Genomic DNA, 21538 nt, shown 5'->3' on the forward strand with positions numbered 1-21538 from the left:
GTCTGTATGCCTTGTAACTGCTGTTTCTAGGTTTAAGAAGAAACTGGTGGCAGGCAAGGAGAGAAATAGCATTTAGATGGGAAAGGGAGGTACTTCTGGGTCAGAGCATCCTCAGTTCTCCGTTTAGGGATGTGCTCTTTCCCCCAGGCTAGAATGGTATCTTCCTCATTGTGTCATGATTCCCAGAAGGCAAGGAAAGTGTCACTTTCATCTGTCAGGGCTCAGCGTAGCAGGGGGTGTTTCATTACAGGTTGCTGACTAACAACAGTGTGACTTGCAGAAGGTGGTAAATTGGGTTGCCCTAGGGACCTCCCCACTTATGGCTCCTGTGACTTCTTGCAGACTATGATGCTGTATTGACGGAAGCTGGGGATTACACACCTAAGTTCTTCAAGCTGCGGGAGTACTTCAGCACCATCATAGGTATCTGTCACCCCCTTGATTCTGAAGCTGGTCTATTTACTACCTGATCTAGCTCAGAAACATGCCCCCCATGGACTCTCAGCTTCCCAGAAAATCCCTGTATGGAGATGTGAGGGGCTGGTAGATATTACCATAGTGTCTGGTGCCTCATCAACTGTCAGCTGTAAAGCTGCCCTCTCAGGGTAGCATGCACTGTGCCCAGTGAGACCAATGCCAGCTTGCAGAGACTTAAGAGAAACCCCACACAGGAAATACCTACAAAGACAGCTTTTCCTTCTTTGGATCCCTCAGGCTTGTTCCAGGCCTAGGCCCACTGTTGTGTTGACACTCAGATAAAGAAATACTATCTCTCCCCTGAGCAAAGTAGAAGAGAAAACAGAGGAGTCAGGGTCACAGGATTCTGGGATTTTCCTTATTCTTCATTGACATTACAGATAATCCACTGCCCCACCTGCCTGCCATAATGCCGAAGGCCTCCTACCAGGCTGTGAAGCCCTCACACTACATGTCACTGTGGGATGCCTTGGAGCACGTGGGCAAGGTGGGTACTTCCTAGACGAGATTAAAAGAGGAAGGAGAAGACAAGGGCTTGGGCCCACAATCAAGGGAAAAGGGAAATCAGGTTTTTTAGAGCTCTTGGACATGTCTCTAAGCTTTAGAAATACAGGGAACATAGCCCCAACCTGGGCCAGGCATGTCTGGAGAAGGGAAGACTGAACCTGAAGAAGAAATGCTGACTAACAGAGCAGGACATGGGACACGTTCTCCTTTCTAGGCCTAGTTGGACTCTGGTTCACTCCTCCAGCTGAGCAGCAGCTGAGAGAGAGCCTGGGCTCCAGGATTTTAGTCCTGGCTTTACTGTGGTGTGTTGGATGACCTCAGACAAATCACTTAGCTTCTGGATGTCAGGTCTTCCTGGCCTCCTCACAACCATGCTGTGAGATGGGTCTGAAATAATCAAATTGTCATAGTTAGGTATAGGCTATAATCATGATCATTATTACACATGCCATTCCTTTTTTGGAATCTTTGGTTCTCCTTTTTCTTGATTACATGTAAACAAAAAATTTTAACACTCACTTTTTAAAATTTCGAGTTCCAAATTCTTTCCCTCCCCCTCTCCTCGAGAAGGCAAGCAATTTGATATCGACTATACACGTACACATGCCATTTCTTAACAAATCTCTTGTGCTCCAAATGGACCCTGGGGGACCACTGCTATGGTGTAATGGAAGGTATCACACTAGAGGCAGCTACTGGCTCTGGAGACTTCGGAGCGAGTCACTTCATATCTTTTCATTTGTTTCCTCACCTGCAAAATTGAAATGGTGATAACACTTATACCACCTACCTCACAGAGTAGTTGGAATGTAAGCCATAAAGCACTATGTAAGTGTGAACTATTATGGTTATGATATTGGGCTTCAAGAAGGAAGCTTTATAGGCTTCTCAGTTCAATAATTCAAGTTGCCTTCTCAGTCTTTATTCTTCTTGAGCTTCCTGCAGCTTCAATACCATTGATCCTTCCAGATACCCTCCTCCCTTTTGACTTTCTTGGCAGTATTCCCCACTGGCTCCCCTCTTTGCCTCTCTGACCACTCATCTTTCTTCTTTGTTGGATCATTGTCTATCTCTCATCCCTTAATTATGAGTTTCCTGAAGGTTTTGTCCTGGACCTTCCCTTGTCTCTACATTCTCAGGCCTTTGTCATCTCATCCAGTCCCATCGGTTAGTTAGTATTGTTAGCTGAATGACAGATCTTTACATTCACCTCCTCCCCATAACTTGAGTCCTGTATTGTCTCTTCTGGATAACCTTCACCTTAAGTCCTGTGGGCATCTCAAACTTTCCAAACTGAAACTTCTCGTTTTCCCTAAACCCACATCTTCTCTAAACTTCCATGTTTATGTTGTGGGGAAGTCATCCACGTTCATAACCTTGTAGTTAACCTGGATTCTTTACTCTCCATCAACTCTCATAGACAATCATTTGCCAAGACCTTCAGTTCAATGCCCTCGACATTTCTCCCATCTGTCTTATTTTCTCCACTCTCATGGCCACTAACCTAGTTCAGGCCCTCATCCCCTCCTGCCTGGATTATTGTAATAGACTCATAATTGGTTTGCTTGCTTCCAGTCTCTCCTCTTTCCAATCCATCCTCCACACAGCTTCAAAAATAATCTTTCCAAAGCACAGTTCTGACCATACTACACCCCCAATCAAAAATCTTCTTAAGCTTTCTGTTGCCTCTTTGATAAAATACAAACTTTTCAGACTGACACTTAAGGATTTCCACAATCTGGCTTTCCAGCCTTATCTTTTATTATTCTCTTTTACACTTTCAACTTCCTTACTTCCTCCCTCCCTCCCTCCCTTCCTTCCTTCCTCCCTTCCTTCCTTCCTTTCTTCCTTCCTTCCTTCCTTCTTACCTCCTTTCCTTCCTCCCTCCCTCCTTACTTCCATTCACTTGTCATCTCTAAGGCAATGATTCTCAAATTTACTTATCCAGCTCTAACCTCTCTGCTGACATCCAGTATTGCATCTCCACCTGCCCATTGGACTTCTCTGAATGGAATGTTACATAGGCACCTTAAACTCAACATATCCAAAACTGACCACTCTATTTTCCCCCTAAACCCTTCCTTCTTCTAAACTTTTCAGTTACTGTCTAGGGTACCATTGTCCTCTTAGTCACCTAGGCTAGGAATCATCCTCAAACTCTCACCATCTCTCACTCCCCGTATCCAACCTGTTGCCAAATCCTGTTGATTTTAACATTTCTTGTGTATCCTGCCTTCTCTCCTCTAACACTGGACCCTGGTGCAGGCCCTCATCACTCACCCCAAGTCTGGCCTATTGCAGTAGAGACTTCAGTCAGTCTTTCACTCAGCTGTCAAATTGATTTTCCTGAAACATAAGTCTGACCGTTACTCAGTAGGCTCTAGTGGCTCCCTATTACCTTCAGGATCAAATAGAAAACTCTTGGTTTGGCATTTAAAGCCTTTTACAACTTGGCCCCCTTCTACCTTTCTAGTCTTCTCTCTCTTTTGTTATCCATTTGTACTCTGTGATCCAGTGACACCGGATCCCTTGCTGTTCCCCACATAGGGTACTATTTCTCAGCTCTAGGCATTTTCTTTGGTTGTCCCCCATGCCAAGAGGTTTCTACGTTCTCATCTCTGCCTCTTGCTGTCCTATGACTGGCTTCTCTGAATTCTCAGCTAAAATCTCACTTTCTACAAGAAACCTTTCCTCATTTCCCATAATTCTAGTGCCTTTGTTCTGTTGGTTATTTCCAGTCGATTCTGAATGTAGCTTGTTTGTCCATGGTTATTTGCAAATCGTCTCCATCATTAGACCCTGAGCTCCTTGAGGGCAGGGATTCTTTGCCTTTCTTTGCATGCTCAGTGTTTATCACAGTGCTCGGCATGTAGCGGGTTCTTCTTAAACGTTTGCTGATTGACAGCTAGCTATTCCCCCAAAGCCATCATTCCTTCTCTTTGAGTTTGTACCACTCCCTCTTTTCCATTTCCTGTCCCATCCTCCCATCTCTGCTTGTTAGAATCTGCTCAGCCTTCCCTCTAGTGAGTTCATCTCGCCCTCCTCCGATTGCCTTACTTAACTATGCATGTATCATGTCTTCCCCATAGAATATAATTATGCTCCTGGAGCACAGATTATTTCATTTTTTTGTGTCCTCGCATAGAATAGGCACTTAAACGTTTGTGGAATTAACAGACTTCATCCTCACTTTGTGCTCATCTCCTGCTTCCTTTCACAGCCATTTGAGTTCGAGAAGCCTGTCAATATGGAGAATCTGTCAGTGAACCAAGGCAATGGCCAGTCCTATGGGTACATACTCTATGAGACTTCTATCTATGAAGGAGGCACTCTTTTCTCCAAGGACCACATTCGGGACCGGGCCCAGGTATGGGCCAGGAGACTGGCAAGGGAGCTGCCCACTGAGAGCCTCTCTCTGCATCTGGGGTGGGTTTATAGATTGGCATCACTTCTCTTCAATTTCCTTTTGGCCATGCCAAATAATTACTCTGTTTCTCCTTCAGCATTTATTCTTTAGCCTTCTTCTTTGATGATCCATTCCTTCATTTCATTTCATTCTCCATGATCCTTTTTTGGTGGTGGAGTCCAGAATTAGACCCATCTGTTTCTAACCAGAGCTGAATAAAGTGATGAGGGTGACCTTAAACATCCCAAAGTTATGTTTATATGAAAAAGAGAGAGAGAGACACCAGTATACTTTTCAGCTGCCAGTTTGTGGTCTACAATGACCCGTCATTTGTTCTTAGCTTCTAACCTGACCTGATATACTTACTGCTCCCTTGATGGCTTCTTTCTTTTCTTAGCAGTAACGTCTAATCTCTTGGGGTGCTCATCAGTGCTTCTGCTGTCTCACAGGTGTTTGTGAACAAGATATACATTGGATACATGGACTATGAATCTGAAGGACTGCCTATTCCCAAGGGTCAGGTTTGTAATCTCAGGGTCCAGTTTCCGTGTGTTTTTTAGCTCTAATTGTCTTCTTGGACACCAAGCTCTTTCCAGAGCTGCCCCAGCCCCAAGGACAACTGATATCATGTAGTTCTGGTCTCTGGCTGCTCAGATTGCACTGTGTCCTAGGAAGTCAGTGGGAAGGGAGGAATCTTGTGGGAGACAGTAGGTTCATGGGAAGAGAGCATCAGGCAGCTGGGACTTGTGCTGGGTATGGACCCCCCGTGTGGCAGCTGTGTTTGGCTCACTACCAAACATGGCTTTGTGAGGAGCTAGAGATTTCCACAGAAGAAGCCTGGAGGAATTGCTCCAGTGCCATGGATGCTGAGGCCATGGAGTCATGGTGGGTTTGTGCATCTCTTATAGGGTCACTGTAAGCTGAGTATCCTGGTGGAGAATCGTGGTCGAGTCAACTATGGACAGATGCTCAATGAGCAGCGGAAAGGTGGGCTCTGAGAGTTGCCAGAATGGAGTTGGGAGGATGAGGAAGCCAGGATAGGTGGGACAGAGCACCTCCTAGCTAATATCTGCTTCTGCTCCAAATGCAGAGAAGGAGAGCCTAGCGTCAGGCTGGTGAGAGTTGCCTTCTGAGGTTTCTGCCCTCAGACTGAAAAGGCACATGTGTAAATTCTTTCTCCCTTTCAGCCAACCAGGGGACAGTGTAGTGAAGAATGGAATAACAGTCAGATTGGTCTGGTTGCACCATGTGGAATGCCAGTGTGCTAGGCCAGAGGGATCAGCCTAGTCCTGCTCCCTATGCCAGTAGGCTTCAGATGTGACCAGGCAGACACAGCCCCAAATGTCTCCACGAACTTGTCCAGTTTCTATGTTTAGCTTACCTGGGACCTACTCCTGGAAAGCTTTCCTTGGTTCCTAGTAGCGGGTGAGGAACAGAGAAAGGATGAGGAAGTTTCTCAAGTGTGACAAGGCAGAATTTCAGGGATGTGCAAAAGAGCCAAATTTCTCACCTAAAGAGAATTCTCCAGGACTGGAGAAGATGGCCATAGCCACTCTCCTCTCCCCAGAAGCCCATGCTCTTTAGGTCAGGAGGAGAGTGTAAGCAAGGTTGGAGAAGTCTCCTCCATGTGGGACCTTATTTTCTATAGAAAGATGTAACTTCCTCATATAGATTCAACAAAAACAAATCATGCCAAGCTAACTTCATTTCTGTTGTTGTTTTAATGATGGTGGTGGGGTATTACTGGTTTGGAACCCAGGAAAATGCCTTAGAAATAGTAGTGTATCTTTCCTGCTTATTGGGGTTGTATTCCCAATTACAGGAATATGGGTCTGAGGAGGCAGAGAGAAAGAGAGGTTCTTATATTCTCCCTTCTTCCACTGTCCTCTCTTCCTTCACTCCCTAGGCATCTAGTGTTCTCTGCTACCATTTGTAATTTATATCCTTAACTAAGTCTGCCTAAGTCTGTCCTTCTTCCTTTAAGTGACTCATCCTCCAAAATTCTCACCTTCCACTATCAAAACTGGTATTGTCTCAGTGACATTTGTGTGGCTAGGTGGTGTAAGAAAGAGAGCAATATTACTAAACTTACCCAAATGAAAGATAAATGACTTACAGACTTACACCACTTCTCACCCTTCCTCTCACTTTCCCAAAGGTATTTGCATTTTAAAAAGAAGCTTGTTAACCCAAATGATTTTCTGGTGCATGGAATCTCAGGTATTATACCACTTTGGGTAGGACATATCTTTTGGCACATTGGCAGAGAAGTGGGGAATCTCAGCTGCCTTGAGCTCACTAGAGTACAGAGAGGCATGCTCTTGTGAGGGGATTCCAAGCAGTTTTCTGCATTCTCAGTGACCCTGTCCTTCCCCCACTCTTCCTCCAATCTCCTTCCCTGTCCCCCACTCCTCTCCCTCTACCTCCAGCTAAGTCTAGTGACGTTCTCTGAATCCCTAGCTTCTGTAGGCTGCCTCACTAGGCCCACCTAGTAGAATCTAAGCTCTGTAAGGGTGGTAGTGATTTCATTAGGTCTCTGTATCTTCAGTGCCTAATAGAGAAGAGATGCTTAATAAATGCTTATTGAATTGCATCCTCCTGTGGGGCTACTGAAGGACCCTGAACATGGATGTGTGCTTCTTATAGTGAGGCCCAGATTCTCCCTCAAGACCTAACCCTAGGAAAGCTCTACCACCCACAGACCGCTAGCTCCATCCCACCCCCCCCCACTCCCTATCCTCACCTATCTTCATCCTCTGTCCATTGGCTGCTTCCCTATTGCCTATAAACATGCTCCTGTCTCTCCCATCCTCAAAAAGCCCTCACCTGATCCACCCATCCCCACTAATGGTAATTGCCATCCCATATCTCTCCTCTTTGCAGCTAAATCTGAGAATGCTTTCTACAATAGGTGCTTCCGTTCCCTCTCCTTTCAGTCTCTTAACTCCCTGTAATCTGGCTTCTGACCTCATTATTCAGGCTGCTCTAGCCCGTTACCATTGATCTTTCAATTGCTAAATCTAGAGGCCTTTTCTCAATCCTCATCCTTCATCCTCTCTTCAGTCTTTGATGCTGCTGATCACCCTGGTCTTCTTGGTATTTCTCCAGGTATCTGAGACATCACTCTCCTGGTTTTCCTTCCACCCATCTGACCTCTCCTCAGGCTTCTTTGCTGCATCTACAGCCAGGTCACACCCACTGACATGAGTATCCCCAGGGCTCAGTCCTGGAGCCCCTCCTCTCTCTATACTATTTCACGTAGTGATTGATTTATCATTTCTATGGTAAAGATTCTCAAATCTACTTGTCCAGTCCTAACCTCTCTGCTGATCTCCAGTTTTGTACCTCCGCCTGCCTATTAGACACCTCAGCCTTAAAGTCCTATAGACACCTTAAGCTCAGCATGTCCAAAACCCATTATCTGTCTCTCAAACTCCCACCTCTCTTCCAGACTTGCCTGTTTCCATCCTTTCAGTCCCGCAGGATCAAAACCTAGGTGCCATCCTAGACTCTTCGCTGTCTCTCACCATCCTCCCCCATATCGAGGTTGTTGCCAAGGCGTGTTGATTTCACATTTGCAATCTTTCTCAGATATTCCCACTTCTCTCCTCTGATACTGCCACCACCCTAGTGCGGGCCACCATCACCTCATAACGGGACCACTGCACTGGCTGCTGGTGGGTCAGCCTGCTTCCAGGCTCTTCCCACTCCAATCCATCCTCCATTCAGCCTCCTAGGTGATTTTCCTAAAGTGCAGGTCTGATCACATAAAATCCTGCACCCCCATCCCTTCAGTAAACTCCAGTGGTTCCCTATCACCTCCAGGATCAAATGTGAAATCACTTGTTTGGCATTCAAAGCCCTTCCTAACCTGCCCGCCTCTACTTTTACAGTCTTCTTATCCCTTCTACCCCCCTTCAGCGTCCCAAATCCTCATTGATTCAGTGACACTGGTCTTCTGTTCCCATTCTCCATCTCCATTCTCCAGGCATTTTCTCTGGCTGTCCCTCATCTCCTCTTCCTGGCTTCCTCAGACTCTTTCAAGTCCCAACCCAAATACTATCTTCTACAGGAAACTTTTCCCAACTTCTCTCAGTTCTGCTGCCTTCCTTCTGTTAATTATTTTGAATTTAATTTATTTTGTATATAGCTTATTTGTACATAGTTGTTTGCATATTGTCTCCCCCATTAGATTGTTAGCTCCTTGAGGACAGGGACTGTCTTTTGCCCTTCTTTGTGGCCTCAGCACTTAGCATGGTGTCTGGCACATAGTAAGTGTTTAATAAATGCTTATTGACTGACTGTCCCATGGAATGGCTTACCTGTTGGAGTAGAGGGATGATTTGCTTTTCTGGGAACTGAGGAGGATGTTCATTTAAAGAAAACCCCCAAACTTCCAGAGCTTCTGCCCTGAGTAGGGCACTATCCTAATGTCGGTCAGCATAGCTAACATCTTTTCTGTACTCCTCACTGAACTCTGTTCACTCATTCTCAATGATGGCTCATTTGGCATGGCTGTCTGCTCATGCAGTATGGTCATCTGCTCATGGCTCGATACATTTGCAGGGTCATATTTTGTCCATAATGTACTGTCCTACTAGCCATAGGGCCAAGAAAGGACGTTATAGATGATTAGTCCAATTCTGCCATTTTACAGCTGAGGCCCAAGTCATACAGGTCATAATTATCAGACTCCTGGGAACCAAGGTCTATTCTGGAGTTGTCCTGAGTACCAAGATATCTTGTGTAGTCTGGCTTTGGCAATTCAGTGACCTGAATCCCTGAAGCTGGTCCCGGATCTTGAAAGCCTGTGGGATTCCTGAATGTGGGCAAGTAAGCAGGGCAAACACCGAGCCCCCTGGCTCCACCTCCCTGCCAGAGGAAAGCACAGAGGCATTCTCTGTTATCCCTGAAAGGTTCCCCAATAGGTCTAAACTGACTTCAAGAATCAAAGGTTTACTAACTCCCTAGGAGGCAGGACCACTAGGGGCACTTCCTGAATTTTGGCTTCGTCAGAATTGGCAGAGATAAGAGGTATTCTTCTAGGATTTGTTAGAAAGGTTTCATGCCCACAGGCAATCAGAATTTGCACTCAGAAGAAAAAACCCACCCAAATAGTTTGTAGAAACCTTCTGTTCAGAGCCCTCTGTAAAAGAAAACTTTTTGGCCTAGCCTGGATACAAGTGCCCCCATCTTCAGGTCTTTGTCCTGGGCCTCGGGAGCTGTGCCAGCCCTGTTCATGCCCTCTCACTTCCATGGCTTCTACAGGATTAATTGGTGATATCTATCTGAATGAATCCCCACTACGGAATTTCAAAATCTACAGCCTAGAGATGAAAGAAAACTTCTTCCAGAGGTAAGTGCCGGCTCTTTGATCCCAAGACAGTGAAAGCTGAGGATGAAGACCACAGACCTTAGCGATTAGCTAGTCCAGACCAGCCATTTTACAGATTAGAGAGAAGGCAAAGTCATTAAAGTCACCTGGCTGGTGGGTTTCAAAAGTGGGACTAGAAACTTTCCTGATTCTGAGCCCAGGGTGCTTTCCTTTATGCCACACTGATGTCCATTTCTATGTCCAGGTTATTTAGCCAAGACCCTAGAGAGGGGATGGAATTTGCCATAGAGACCTGGGATTTCCCTTCCCCTCATTTCTGGGTTCCTCTTGCAGTCTCTGCTCCATCAAGTGGAATCAGGTCCCAGAGGAAGCTACAGGTCCAGCCTTCTTCCGGGGGACTCTTCACGTAGACTCTATAGTTCTGGACACCTTCCTGAAGCTGGAGGTGGGTGAGCTGCTCTTCTCGATGAGGTTGCCCTTCCTAATGAAGTCCTTTAATCCCTGATGTCTTTGCTGTTAGGGCCGTTATTCTGTGCATACTCAGGGAGGCACTCACCAAACTAAGGCCCTGACCCTGAAAAGCTCCCAGCGTGGCCTCCTTGGGGGGACTGGCCAAGTGCTGCAGATACTGGGCTCTTACTCCATAGATCCCTGGATTTTTAAAAAATATTTTTATAAAATCCATAGGTCTATGGATTAAAAAATATAATTTTAAGATAATTTCAGTAGTTATTAATGCTAGTTTCTTCTGTAATCCTATGTGCTTTATTTTTATGCATTTAAAAACAGAATTCTGACAAGGGATCCATCAGTTTCACCAGACTGCCACAGGGATCTATGACAAGAAAGATTGAGAACTGTTGCTCTAGAGCAGGCCTGCACAATGTGTGGCTCATGGCTTGCAGCATGCCAAAGGATTTCCTCTACATACAAAGGATGTTTCCCTCTACAAATTTCTCAGACTGCCCAAAATCCTTTGGCGTGCTGCAAATGGTTGCGGGGCTGTAAGCAGTCTGCGAGCCGAAGGTTGTGTAGGCCTGCTCTAAAGGTTGGGGCTCAGAGGGATAAGAGAGAGGGGAAACCCCAAGTTAAAAGCCATGGCTACCATAGCATTTGCTGCCAGAGTTAAGCCTGTCTTCAAGAGGGGCATAGGAGATTTGGTATATACCACCCTGGTGCTATCATCTGTATGCTGTGCTCTGTTCTTGATGGTAGGTGGAATAGTACTAGCCTGCAGGGGTGGGATGGTGTATGCACAGTCATAACTGGATCACAACAGAACCCTAGTAAGGGCTTGCTCAATTCATGCCTTTCTCTCTCTCTCTTTCTCTTTTTTTTTTTTTGAGGCAATCGGGGTTAAGTGACTTGCCCAGAGTCACACAGCTAGTAAGTGTCTGAGTCATATTTGTCATATGTGAGTGTCATGATTGAACTCAAGTCCTCCTGACTCCAGGGCTGGTGTTTTATCCACTGTACTGCCTAGCTGCCCCAATTCATGGCTTTCTCTATTATCCTCAGGCCTGAGGGCAGTAGGGCAGAGCTCCCAAGAGATGTCCCATCCTGAATTTGGTCCTTCCACCTGCCAGGGTCCTGGAGGACATTAGGACATTTAGGCCTTTGCAACTGTCCCTTTCTTTGCTACTTTGCTTCTTTGTCCTACATAACCGTATATAACCTTTGACTTTCCTTCAGGGCTGGGTCAAGGGAGTGGTATTCGTCAATGGCCGGAACCTTGGGCGCTTCTGGAGCATTGGTCCCCAGGAAACTCTTTACCTCCCAGGCCCCTGGCTGCACCTTGGAGACAATGAGGTGAAATTTCCACCGAGCTTCTCATCCCTTTGCCTCTACCATTTCCTGCCTTAGCTGTCCCTCAGAAGTAGAACATAAGCCTAGAGTAGTGGCCAGCAAGTGAGGGGAGCAGCTCTGGGGATCCCTGCTACAGAGACTTAACTCCAGTGTAGGAAATACTATACTAGGAGGGGTTAGGTAGGGTGGGCAATCTCCAGCAGAGGTATGGAAGAGACAAATTTCCCTGCATGAAATGCAACAATTGCCTTTGGATTCGAATGGGTAAAATCAGTTTGTTCTGGGCCTCTGCAAGTACTGTGTGGGCATTTGTCCTTGTGATTAACATTCTCTCCCCCTACCCCCAATCTCCTCATTAAGACTTGGTTTTACAAAAAATGAATGCTGTAGAATACTGGTATAGAGGCTGTCTGGGCCTGTGACCAGGCTGGAGTCTGTATGTTCTCCATGCTTTCCACCCTCCCCCAACCTGCTCCTGCCCCAGACTGATCTATCCCTGAGCCCCCTCCAGTCTGGTTAATTCAGGAAAGGGAAGGGAAAGGAAGGCTAAGGGAACAAGCATATATTAAATATCTACTGTGTGCCAGGCACCGTGTGAAGCACTTTACAAATACTGTGTCAAATGAGACCAGGGGTGTAGCTACTGTCAGGCCCCAGCCTCTCTCTTTCTTTGCCAGGTCATCGTGTTTGAGGAACAGAAGTCAGGCATGATCATCCAGAGCATGGACACACCCTACCTAGGCAGGAGCCACTACATGGACTGAGCAGCCTGGATCCAATTCAGTCAGGACATTCCTGGCTGGGGCAGAGAAGGAGGCAGAGACCCCCTTCTCTCCAGAGCCTCTGGATGCCTTTTCAGACATCCCTCTACAGAGAGAGCATCTTCGTCAGGACTAGCTCTGGGGAGGAGCTGCTTTTACCTGTCACCTCGTGGAGCTGAAAAGAATGTAGAGGGAAGGGAGACTCGCCCTAGCTGCCTTTATAGACTCAAACCCTTTCTTGGGCTGTTTGCGTGTGGGGTGGGTCTCACGTTTGCCCTGCCAGGTTGTAGGTGAGGGGGAAAAACCCCTCCACCAGAGCGGAGTTGTTGAATCTTGTCATCTGGAGCAAGCTGCTGTGGGCCTCTAGACTAGATGCTGAGACCAGTAGGTAAGAAGACATTTAGCAAACTGAAGCCTCCGTGCTCTGATCAGTTGGAATGTGAATATCCCTCTCTGTTTTGGCCCTAGTAACAATTTAATTTGAACACTTCTCAAGGCAGAGCCTGCCACTGTCTAGCAAGGAGCATTATTTCTAGGTATTTCTTATCTGCTGAAGAAGTCAGGTTGATACCAGTCACTGACAATTGTGGGCGGGGTGGGGGGGAGAATAGTGTGGAGCCTGAGGGACACTCTGACCTTCCCTCTTCCTCCCTCCCCCCCCATAAATGCCCGGAGCCCTGGCATAGATATACATACATATATACACATGTATATGTGTGTATATGTGTATATATGTGTATATGTATGTATGTGTATGTGTATATATCTATATCTATATAGATATAGAGATATATATATCACAGAGAAAACTGTTTGCAGGACATGAGACATTCTCTTCCCACCCCTCCCTACCACAGACCCCTAGAAGAGGAGTGTAATGTAACTTGAGTAGAGAAGCCAAAGTATGGGGTAGTCAGGGCAGGAGGACTCAGCCAATTTATGTGATTCTCCCCACCATTTTTAAAAAAAAATGGATATACCTATTTCAAGTTTTATTCAAACAGTAAAGGAAGCACTTGTGGAAAGGGAAGGTAGATGTCCTGAAGTACCACTCTGTACCTTGAATCACTTAAGCACTCAGGGAATGTGGGACTACTCCAGAGGGGTCTCTACCAGATCCCTGCTACCTCCCCTCCCACAAACCACCTTTCTGACTCTCCTTGCCTGTCTTCTCTTCCCAAATCCAAGCAGCAGCAGAGGCCTCAGGGGAAGAGAGCAGCTCTGGCCCTCTTTTTCCTTTGGGAATTGTTTTCTTTTTCCACAGTTGAGGTGTTGCTGTTCTGGGAATGATGCCCAATGGGTTGGTTCAGTTATGTCTGAATTGCAATAAAGTCATTGCTTGAAGTTTTGCCTGAACTCTACTAGTAAGAGCTCGTTTGTGCCAGGAGACAAAATAGGGTGAGGGCAAGTGGAAGACCAAGGAGATCTGCCTCTTGGGTGATTTGGGGTGGGGGGATGGGGATTAGTCTAGTCCTCAGGTTATCCAGGACCCTCACGTCTCTTAATCTGGCTCCTTCATGCTCCGCGCTTTTCGGGGTCTACACTGCTCCCCAGGATGAGGTGGGCAGGAGCACCAAGGAAGGGAGAGAAAATTAAACTTTCTTCCTAGGCAATGGGGGTGAATGATGCCTGCCATCACCCTGCTGTGTATCAGCCTAAATGACTAAGGGCTCTGGCTTGAGCAAAAGCCCTCCAAGCAGCAAGAGAAGCGGGGAGAACCTAGGTGGGAGGCCCTGAGGGAAACCATGGGGTTGGTCTTGATAAGGTTACGCCTGGAAAAAGAAGACCCACAGTCCTAAGGTTAGGGGTGTGCTGAACAGCTGGGAAAGCAGTCACATTTTCAGAGTAGGGATTTATACCTCAGAAAGTGAAACCCTCAAACCGAAACACTCATTTTGTTGGTTTTTAGACTAGTGACTTCAAACTCAAATAGAAACAAATCCTGACATAAGGCTCCCTGCAGGCCACATGTTGACTTAGTTTTTAAGATGTAATTTTATCTACGTTTTATTGTATTTTTATTTATTTTGTTAAATATTTCCCAATTACATTTTAATCTGGTTCTGTCAACAATCTGGTTCTGGAATGTTTGACACCTCTGGTCTAGACTTAAGAAAAGTGTTTAGACTTAAGAAAGTGTTAATAATGCAGCTAAAACTTATAAGTGTGTCATGTGTACATTTCTTTTTCTAGAGAGGATAGTTAAGCATTCACCTGTGCACCCCTGCTTAAGGGTGGGAATAAGGGCTTTGTAGATCCTGTCCCCACTCATGGGGCTTCTACCATACCTCTTCTACCCAGAAGTGGGGGTGGAGAACAGCCATCTCTCAACTATCTATGGTAGGCATGCTTTTCCCTCTCAGGCTGCCTCCCCTGTTTGTTACCTAAGGCAGATGAGACTCAGTATCAGCCAAAGGTAAGCGTGATTATGAAAATGATCCTGCTGCAGAAACAGCCTCTCACCATGCAGCTCATGTGTCCAGCCCTGAGAGCGCTTGTGGGCACTTGGAGTGTCAGGCATTGTTGAATGATTAGGGGGTTCTATTACATGTATTCCTTAGAATGTGGATAATCAAGAGTTGACTGTGCTTGGAAGAGCTGTTTGGAGGAGCTGGGGAAGGAAGTGGTGCTTGGGGCAAGTAGCATGGGTGTTTATTGTTGTTCAGCCATTTTTTCAGTCATGTCTGACTCTTCGTGACCCCATTTGGGATTTTCTTGGCAAAGATACTAGAGTGGTTTGCCATTTCCTTCTCCAGATCATTTTACAGATAAGGAAACTTGAGGTAAACAGGGTTAAGTGACTTGCCCAGGGTCACACAGCCTAGTATGTGTCTGAGGCCAGATTTGAACTAAGGAAGAGGAGTCTTCCTGACTCCAGACCTGGCACTCTATCCACTGCATCCCTGTAGCTGCCCCTATAGTATGGTACGCAGACCCTAACACTGAGTCACCAGGCTTCTCTACTGAAAGAATACTGAACAAGTTTCTCAGCCTTCAGCTGGTGCTGAGGAGGGCAAGCTGAGTGTTCTTGGTGGAGGAGGAACAAAATGGGCAATAAGCAGAAGGAACTGGGGGGCAGGTTTTACATGATGGGTGTGTTTCTTAAATGTTACATAAAGATCAAATCCTGTTGAGACTATTCCGGAATTGGCTATTTCAAGAAATCCTATGGGGAATCCTTTTTGTGAAACAAAAAATGATCCCTCCAGATTTCTCTTTTTAGACAATTTTCTAGACAATTTTAGACAGTTTGCTTGCAGCGAAGCGTACCTGTATTCACCAGTCGATACCTCCTTATTCACAAGCAGAAAACTGGAGTCTCGTATTCTTTTCACTGTCATTTCCATAAGGTGTAAGTAAAGAAGAGGTGGCCAGGTGGATACAGTACCATTCAGGAAGACCTGAGTTCAGACACCTACTAGCTGGGAAACTCTGGCCATGCCACTTAATCTCTGCTTGCCTCAGTTTCCTCATCTGTAAAACAGGGATAATTATAGCATCTACTTCCCAGGGTTGTTGTGAGGATCAAATGAGATGATAATTATAAAGCACTTTAACACAGTGCCTGGCACAGAGTAGGTGCTATATAAATGCTAGCTATTATAATAAAATAGGCTCAGGGCACTGCTGGACAACTTTAAAAGCCCCCAGATCATGCTGAAGGAGATTGCTTTTACATTCCGTCTGAAGCCTGCTACTTTCCCAGTCAGCTCTCTGGGTTTTCCTGTTCACTTCTTAATACAAACACATTTCAATAAAACCAGCCGGGCTGAGGGGGATGATGACTGTTAAAAACCATATTTGACTTTTAATTTTTAAAACAAATTAAATACAGTTCAATTAAAACTGAGAAGAGATGTGCAGCTGAAGGAGGCTCCACCCTCTAGCTCAGTCTCTGTGTTCCTGGGACCTCCCAGTTCTACTGACATCACTTCCCCTGGGGTGGGGGTCCCCAGGTGAGGGAAGGGACTGGGTTTGGAACAAACGTTTACGGTCAGGGACATGGTCCGTCTGGTCTACAACAAGCTCATTCCCGAGCAGAGATGAGAGCTGCAATCCGCTGGGATTATGATTATAAATAAATATGCATGCAGCTAAAAAGAGGACTTTTGGTGAGAACCACTAGACTAGCATCGGAAATTTTGGTGTTATTTTTTTTTCAGTGTTCTCCCTCCCCCCTTTTCTGTTTATTTTTATTTTGCCGGAAAAGGAGGCCTGGGTTTCTGACCAGGTAGGAGATCTGCTTTTGCTGAAACCAGCCCAAGCCCCACCTGAACTGGGCTCCCAGGGCTGGTTCCCAGAAAGGGGCACAATGGTTATCTCTTGTCCTATCCCAGGCCGAGGCTTGGGCAAATAGCAATTCAGCCTATCCCAAAGTTTCCTATCCCTCTTACCCCATCTTCACCCAACAGGAGTTGCTTCCTAAAACAAAAACAAAAATAACAAAAAAAATCCCCACAAAAATAAAAACAAATCAACCTTGAAGTTAAAGAAAAAATTAAAGTTATTGGGAAAAGCCCTGATTCATGCTTAGCTCAGTTGTTCCAGTCTCCTGGTTTCCATCTTTATAAATATTGAGGGACATTAAAAGTATATCTCAAAATTGGCAGCCACCACTATTACTTTTAAATAATAGGATAATACTGCAAGGCTGTCCCTCTCCCAAAACCCCTTCCAACCCAGGAGTGGGTGATGCATGCCCTTTAGTCCTCAAGAGACACCCTATGGGTTTAAATAGGATGTTGGCTGTTAGGGGTTAAGAAAAGTTAGTCTCTTCTTGTAGGATCCCTTCTTTTTCCTTCATCAGGGAGGAAAATTGTGCTTCCGACTTTCAAGGGGGAGAGTGAAGGAGAGGGAAGAAGGGAATAGGAAAGAGAAATTATGGATGAAAAATAGATGGGCAGCCAGGAGAATGGAAAGGAAGAAGGAGCAGTTTGGGGCAGGGTCCTATCAGAGCAGTCCAGTGGGAGAGCCTTTATGTTCTCCAAACTGAAAACCACAAGCCCAAGGTATGGTGGTGAATGGAACTGGAGGGAATGAAAAGGGAGGAGGGAGGAGGTTTGTTTTTTATCTGGTTTGGAGAAGGAATGAGGGGGCCAGTGACTTGCAGATAGAGAGCTTGATCTGGCTGCTCCTGGCTCAGTGAGAAGATAAATTTTTCTCTCCATTTTGTTTTTTAAAAAATAATTTCCAATATATTGTATGTGCTCAGCTCCTCTCCCTGTCCAGCATCCAGGTTATCTTGGCTGCTTTCCTTCAGTTTCAGCTATTACTCTGAAGCCCAGAATACTGAAGGGGGGAGGGTGACAGTCGCAGAGCCACACCACATCGTCACATCCTTGCCACCATCCCAATCCCATCCCCTATGCTCAAATGGAAGCAGTCTCTATTTTATCCTCTGCTGCCACTCCCCTTTTCCCTCTCTGAACCTTTAGGCAGGTATTCCCAATATACCCAGGCCTGATGGGTGACTGACTAGTCTGAGACACAGGGAGAGGATCCCACAATCTGCTCTGGTCTCCAGCCTTGTTGAACTGTCTCTACTCCTTCCCCTTCCCACACCGCTTTTCCCACCCTGGCTCAGGGGTAGGGCCTCGCAACCCAAGTTCAGCATTCTGGAATAGGGTTACTTGATTTCATCCTAGTGCAAGAGGTGGTGTCTCAACTGATGCTGGTTCTGAGAAGGGATAGAAGATGATAAGCCAGTCCCATCACAACCTGAGGTAGGCGCCTGCCGACAGGCTCGGGCCCCCATGCAGGGTTAGTCAGGTGCCAGGGTTAAACACAGCCATAAGTTCTGTAAACATGAACCAAAGAAGAGCCACCCAAGCCAGAGAGAGGTATGTCTGATTTTGGAGCAACTTGCAGGTAAGGAGGCAAGGCGAGGAGCTGGTGGGGAGGGAAGGGGCAGAGGGAGGAGAGATTTCACGCTTTCTCTGGTCGTTTCTGGGTTTTTGAAATGCTCTGGCTGTCCTGTGTTGTGCAATGTTATAAATCCCAGCTGGAGTATAAGGACCCAAGGAAAGGGAGCACTTCTCTCCTTGGGTGCCTCCTTTTGCCCCCACTAGCTCCCACACTGAGTGTCATCCAGTCACAAGCCTGGTGTCAGGATCTTCCCCTCTCTTGGGCCTGTGTGTTGGCTGGAAGATTCTTCAGGCGAAAAATGCAGGGGCATTGGGCCGTCTCCCCACAGCTCCTGCTTGGCATCAGCTGGACTCCCCAACTCCCAGGATATCCCACTCAGTCTCTTGGTCGTCTTGGGAAGAAGAGAACGATAGGCCTGGGATTTCTGTGCTTTCGACGATTTTTCTTTCTTCCTCGTGTCCCACCGGACTTTCTCCCGCAGCCTCCAGGATGGAAGGACAGGTGACAGGGATTGCTCAGGAGTCTGCCATGAGGGCCCCCACGATCGGGGGGAGAGAGGCTCTGAGGCCAAGAGCAGGGTCTGTGAGAGGGAGTCTCCTGCAAATTGGAGAGGAGGAAGTAACTAAGGTGAGTCCGAGTCTCCAAATGGGGATGTTTGGCACCTGTACCCCTCAAAGCTCAGCTTCCTTGATTCTTTGAAATGCTGTAGTGGGAAAGGGACCAGGACCACCAAGAGCCTGGAGGAAGCTCTTTTGTGGCTGATGTCAAGGCCCTGCATTATCTAACAATAGTAATAAAAAACGATAGCTAGCATTTATATAGCACTTTAAGGTTTGTAAAGTGCTTAATAAATATTATCCTATTCAATTGCATAACCACCATAGGAGGTAGGGGCTATTATTATACAGCCAAGACAAAGAGTATTGAAATGACAAGCCTCAGGTCATAGAACTACTAAATGTCCAAGGCAAGATTTGAACTCAGGTCTTTCTGTTTAGTACTCTGAGTTCACTGTTGCTTTCTAAGATTCAGGGGCTGAATTGGCTAAGGGACAGCTGGGCTTTCCCATTGATGTGAGGAAGAGAGGAAAGGAGAAAGCTTCCTCAAACAAGGGGCTAGAAAAAGGAGCCCTCTGGTATAGTTCTGAGCTCCTCATCTCCAGGCTGCATTTCTGCCTGTCTAGTGGAGACTGAATTGGAAGTAAGAGAGAAGGGCAGAGAAAACCAAGGGAAAGTAAGAATATGGGAAAATAGACCCAGAGGACAAGGGCTTGGAAATCAGGGCCCTGGAACATCACTGAAGTCAGTGAGAAGAATTTTGAAAGGGCGTGGAGGAGAGCTATCTCCTTAGATGCTGACCTCAGAAAGACCAGGTGGTGTAGGATTAAGTGGTGGTTCTGCATTTTTTTCCCACAGGGTTCAAAGCCTGGCTAAGTCCCTTCCCTCCTGACTAACCTTTTCCCCTTTCTAATTCTCAACCCCACCTCCAGCATGAGGGGCCTACTACATAAAGCAGTCTTTTGGGATACTTAGTCCAACCCCAAGTCAACTGAACTCCAATTCTCTTTTCCTGTACATCTCCACTTGATTCCTGCATACCTGGGTCCCCTGGGTCAGATCTCCACATTGGGGTCAGTGAAGCCTTTTCTCCCCTCGTTCACCAGCACTGGCTTCTCTGTTCGTGTGTGCCAGACGAGGATCTGTGTCAGGAGATGCCATGAGTTGGAGAGAGGAAAAGACATCCTCAATCATTTTCTTACCCCCTCCCCCTACTTCCTGCTATCCCTTTCCTCTCCCAGGCCTTACTATTATTTCTCCAGTTCTGTTTGTGATGCTCTCTTCTCTCTTCCCTCCCCTTCCCTTCCCCTCTGACATGTTTTTCAGGCCCCCCCACCCCTATCCTCACTTCCTTGGTTCTCTTTTTTTGACATGTTTGTTCATAACACGAAATGAACACATTCACTTTGTGCTTGAACCTCAGAAACAATAAAGCAAAAAGAACCTCCGAGCTCCTTTGTGTCCACCCCACCCCCCAAATTTCCCTTGGGATCCAGCTAGGACATTTTCTAATTCCAATTCCCAGAAGCAGAAATTTTAGGGAAGGGAAATTCTGTAGGCTTCCCAGTCTCAGACATATAAGCCCACCCCAGCTGGAGCAGCAGAAATTAATGGTGATAAGTATGCAAAGACTGGAAGACTTCATAGCTTGAGGTGTGGGTGAATTTCCTAGATGGTCACTCATTTCCTTCTCCCTAGATTTTCCCTATTCCTCTACCTGAATATGGAGGTTTGGTTGTAAGTTGTTGACCAGCATCAGCACCGAGAGTAGTAATACTGTTTCTTTGGTAGATCAAAGGATCAGAGATCATATATTTAGATTATATATTTTCATATTGTTATCATATATTTTAGATCATATATTCAGAACTTGAAGGGACTTCGGTCATCAAGTCGAACCCTCCCTTAACTGAGGCTAAGTGACTGACCCTGAGTCACACATCTGGTAAGTGGCTGAAGCAGGATTCAAACCCAGGTCTTGAGTCCAAGTTCAGTGCTCAATTCACTCCACCACCCATCCTTTCAGACTGGTGCCATTTCATAAGACCAGGCTTCTCTTCTGACTACAGTGACAGCTTTTAAAGTGAGTGGATAGCCCCATGATGCCCTGAGTTACCTTGGTGCAGTTGGCAGCCTTGGGCTCCAGGTCATTGAGGGTGACGAGCTCGCGGAGAAGGCTGCTCTCCTGGTAGCCGCCCTTGACTCCTCGAAGCTTGAAATAGGCTTGACTCCGTTGCAGGATGAGCCGGAGGTTGACCGCGAAGCCAGCCATGTCGATGGCAAATGGCCGGTGGGGGTCAAAGACTGTCTTCCAGCCAATCACTTTCCCTGCCCCATTCACCCGAGGTGATTCATACCGAAGACCTCCCACGAAGGCCACAGGCCACACCGACACCTTTCTTGTGCTGCGCATCTACAAGTGGAAGGGATGAAGTAAGGAGGTAGGGATGGGGTGGGGGAAAGCGAGGACACCTGAGTTCTCTGTCCCCGGGCCGACTCCCCAGTCCTGTGTAAGGTGGGACCTAATGGTTGTTCATGGAATCACAGAACTTCCAATGCCCTCAAAAGGTAGTCTAGTCTACTGCCTCCAAACCCTACTCTACCAGCCAGGGGGACAGCTGTAGAGGGGTTTGACCTTCTAGCTCTCCCACTAGGTGGCATAACAGCTAGAGTGCTGGACTTGGGAGTCAGGCTAGAGTCCTAATGCTGCCAGAGAAATTGACTGCGTTCCTCTGGACGATTCACTTAACCTTTTTTATTTGCAAAATGGCCTCTAAAATCCTTTCCAGCTCTAAATCTATGATCCTATGAACAAGAATCCTTT

At 46.5% G+C, this 21538-nt stretch overlaps 2 protein-coding genes across 5 annotated transcripts in view; one reads left to right on the forward strand and one right to left on the reverse strand.

Moving 5' to 3' along the window:
- The window catches only part of GLB1L2 (galactosidase beta 1 like 2), a 53077-nt gene extending 40782 nt beyond the window's left edge, over positions 1–12295 (forward strand). Inside the window, exons 12-20 of the mRNA XM_036743995.1 lie at positions 343–423; positions 858–964; positions 4205–4351; positions 4840–4911; positions 5299–5377; positions 9659–9746; positions 10059–10170; positions 11418–11534; positions 12209–12295. Of these exons, the coding sequence (XP_036599890.1) occupies positions 343–423; positions 858–964; positions 4205–4351; positions 4840–4911; positions 5299–5377; positions 9659–9746; positions 10059–10170; positions 11418–11534; positions 12209–12295 (890 nt within the window). The remainder of the gene's footprint in view (positions 1–342; positions 424–857; positions 965–4204; positions 4352–4839; positions 4912–5298; positions 5378–9658; positions 9747–10058; positions 10171–11417; positions 11535–12208) is intronic.
- Positions 12296–13269: 974 nt separating this feature from the next.
- B3GAT1 (beta-1,3-glucuronyltransferase 1) overlaps positions 13270–21538 on the reverse strand; it is a 59694-nt gene continuing 51425 nt past the window's right edge. For all 4 annotated transcript variants that reach the window (XM_036744403.1, XM_036744400.1, XM_036744402.1 and 1 more), the window contains 3 exons: positions 20831–21127; positions 19756–19856; positions 13270–18754 (listed from right to left, as the gene is read on the reverse strand). In XM_036744403.1, the coding sequence (XP_036600298.1) occupies positions 19770–19856; positions 20831–21127 (384 nt within the window). In that variant the 3' untranslated portion in view covers positions 13270–18754; positions 19756–19769. The remainder of the gene's footprint in view (positions 18755–19755; positions 19857–20830; positions 21128–21538) is intronic.

The sequence above is a fragment of the Trichosurus vulpecula genome, chromosome 2, assembly GCF_011100635.1.
Source record: "Trichosurus vulpecula isolate mTriVul1 chromosome 2, mTriVul1.pri, whole genome shotgun sequence".
NCBI lineage: Eukaryota > Metazoa > Chordata > Mammalia > Diprotodontia > Phalangeridae > Trichosurus > Trichosurus vulpecula.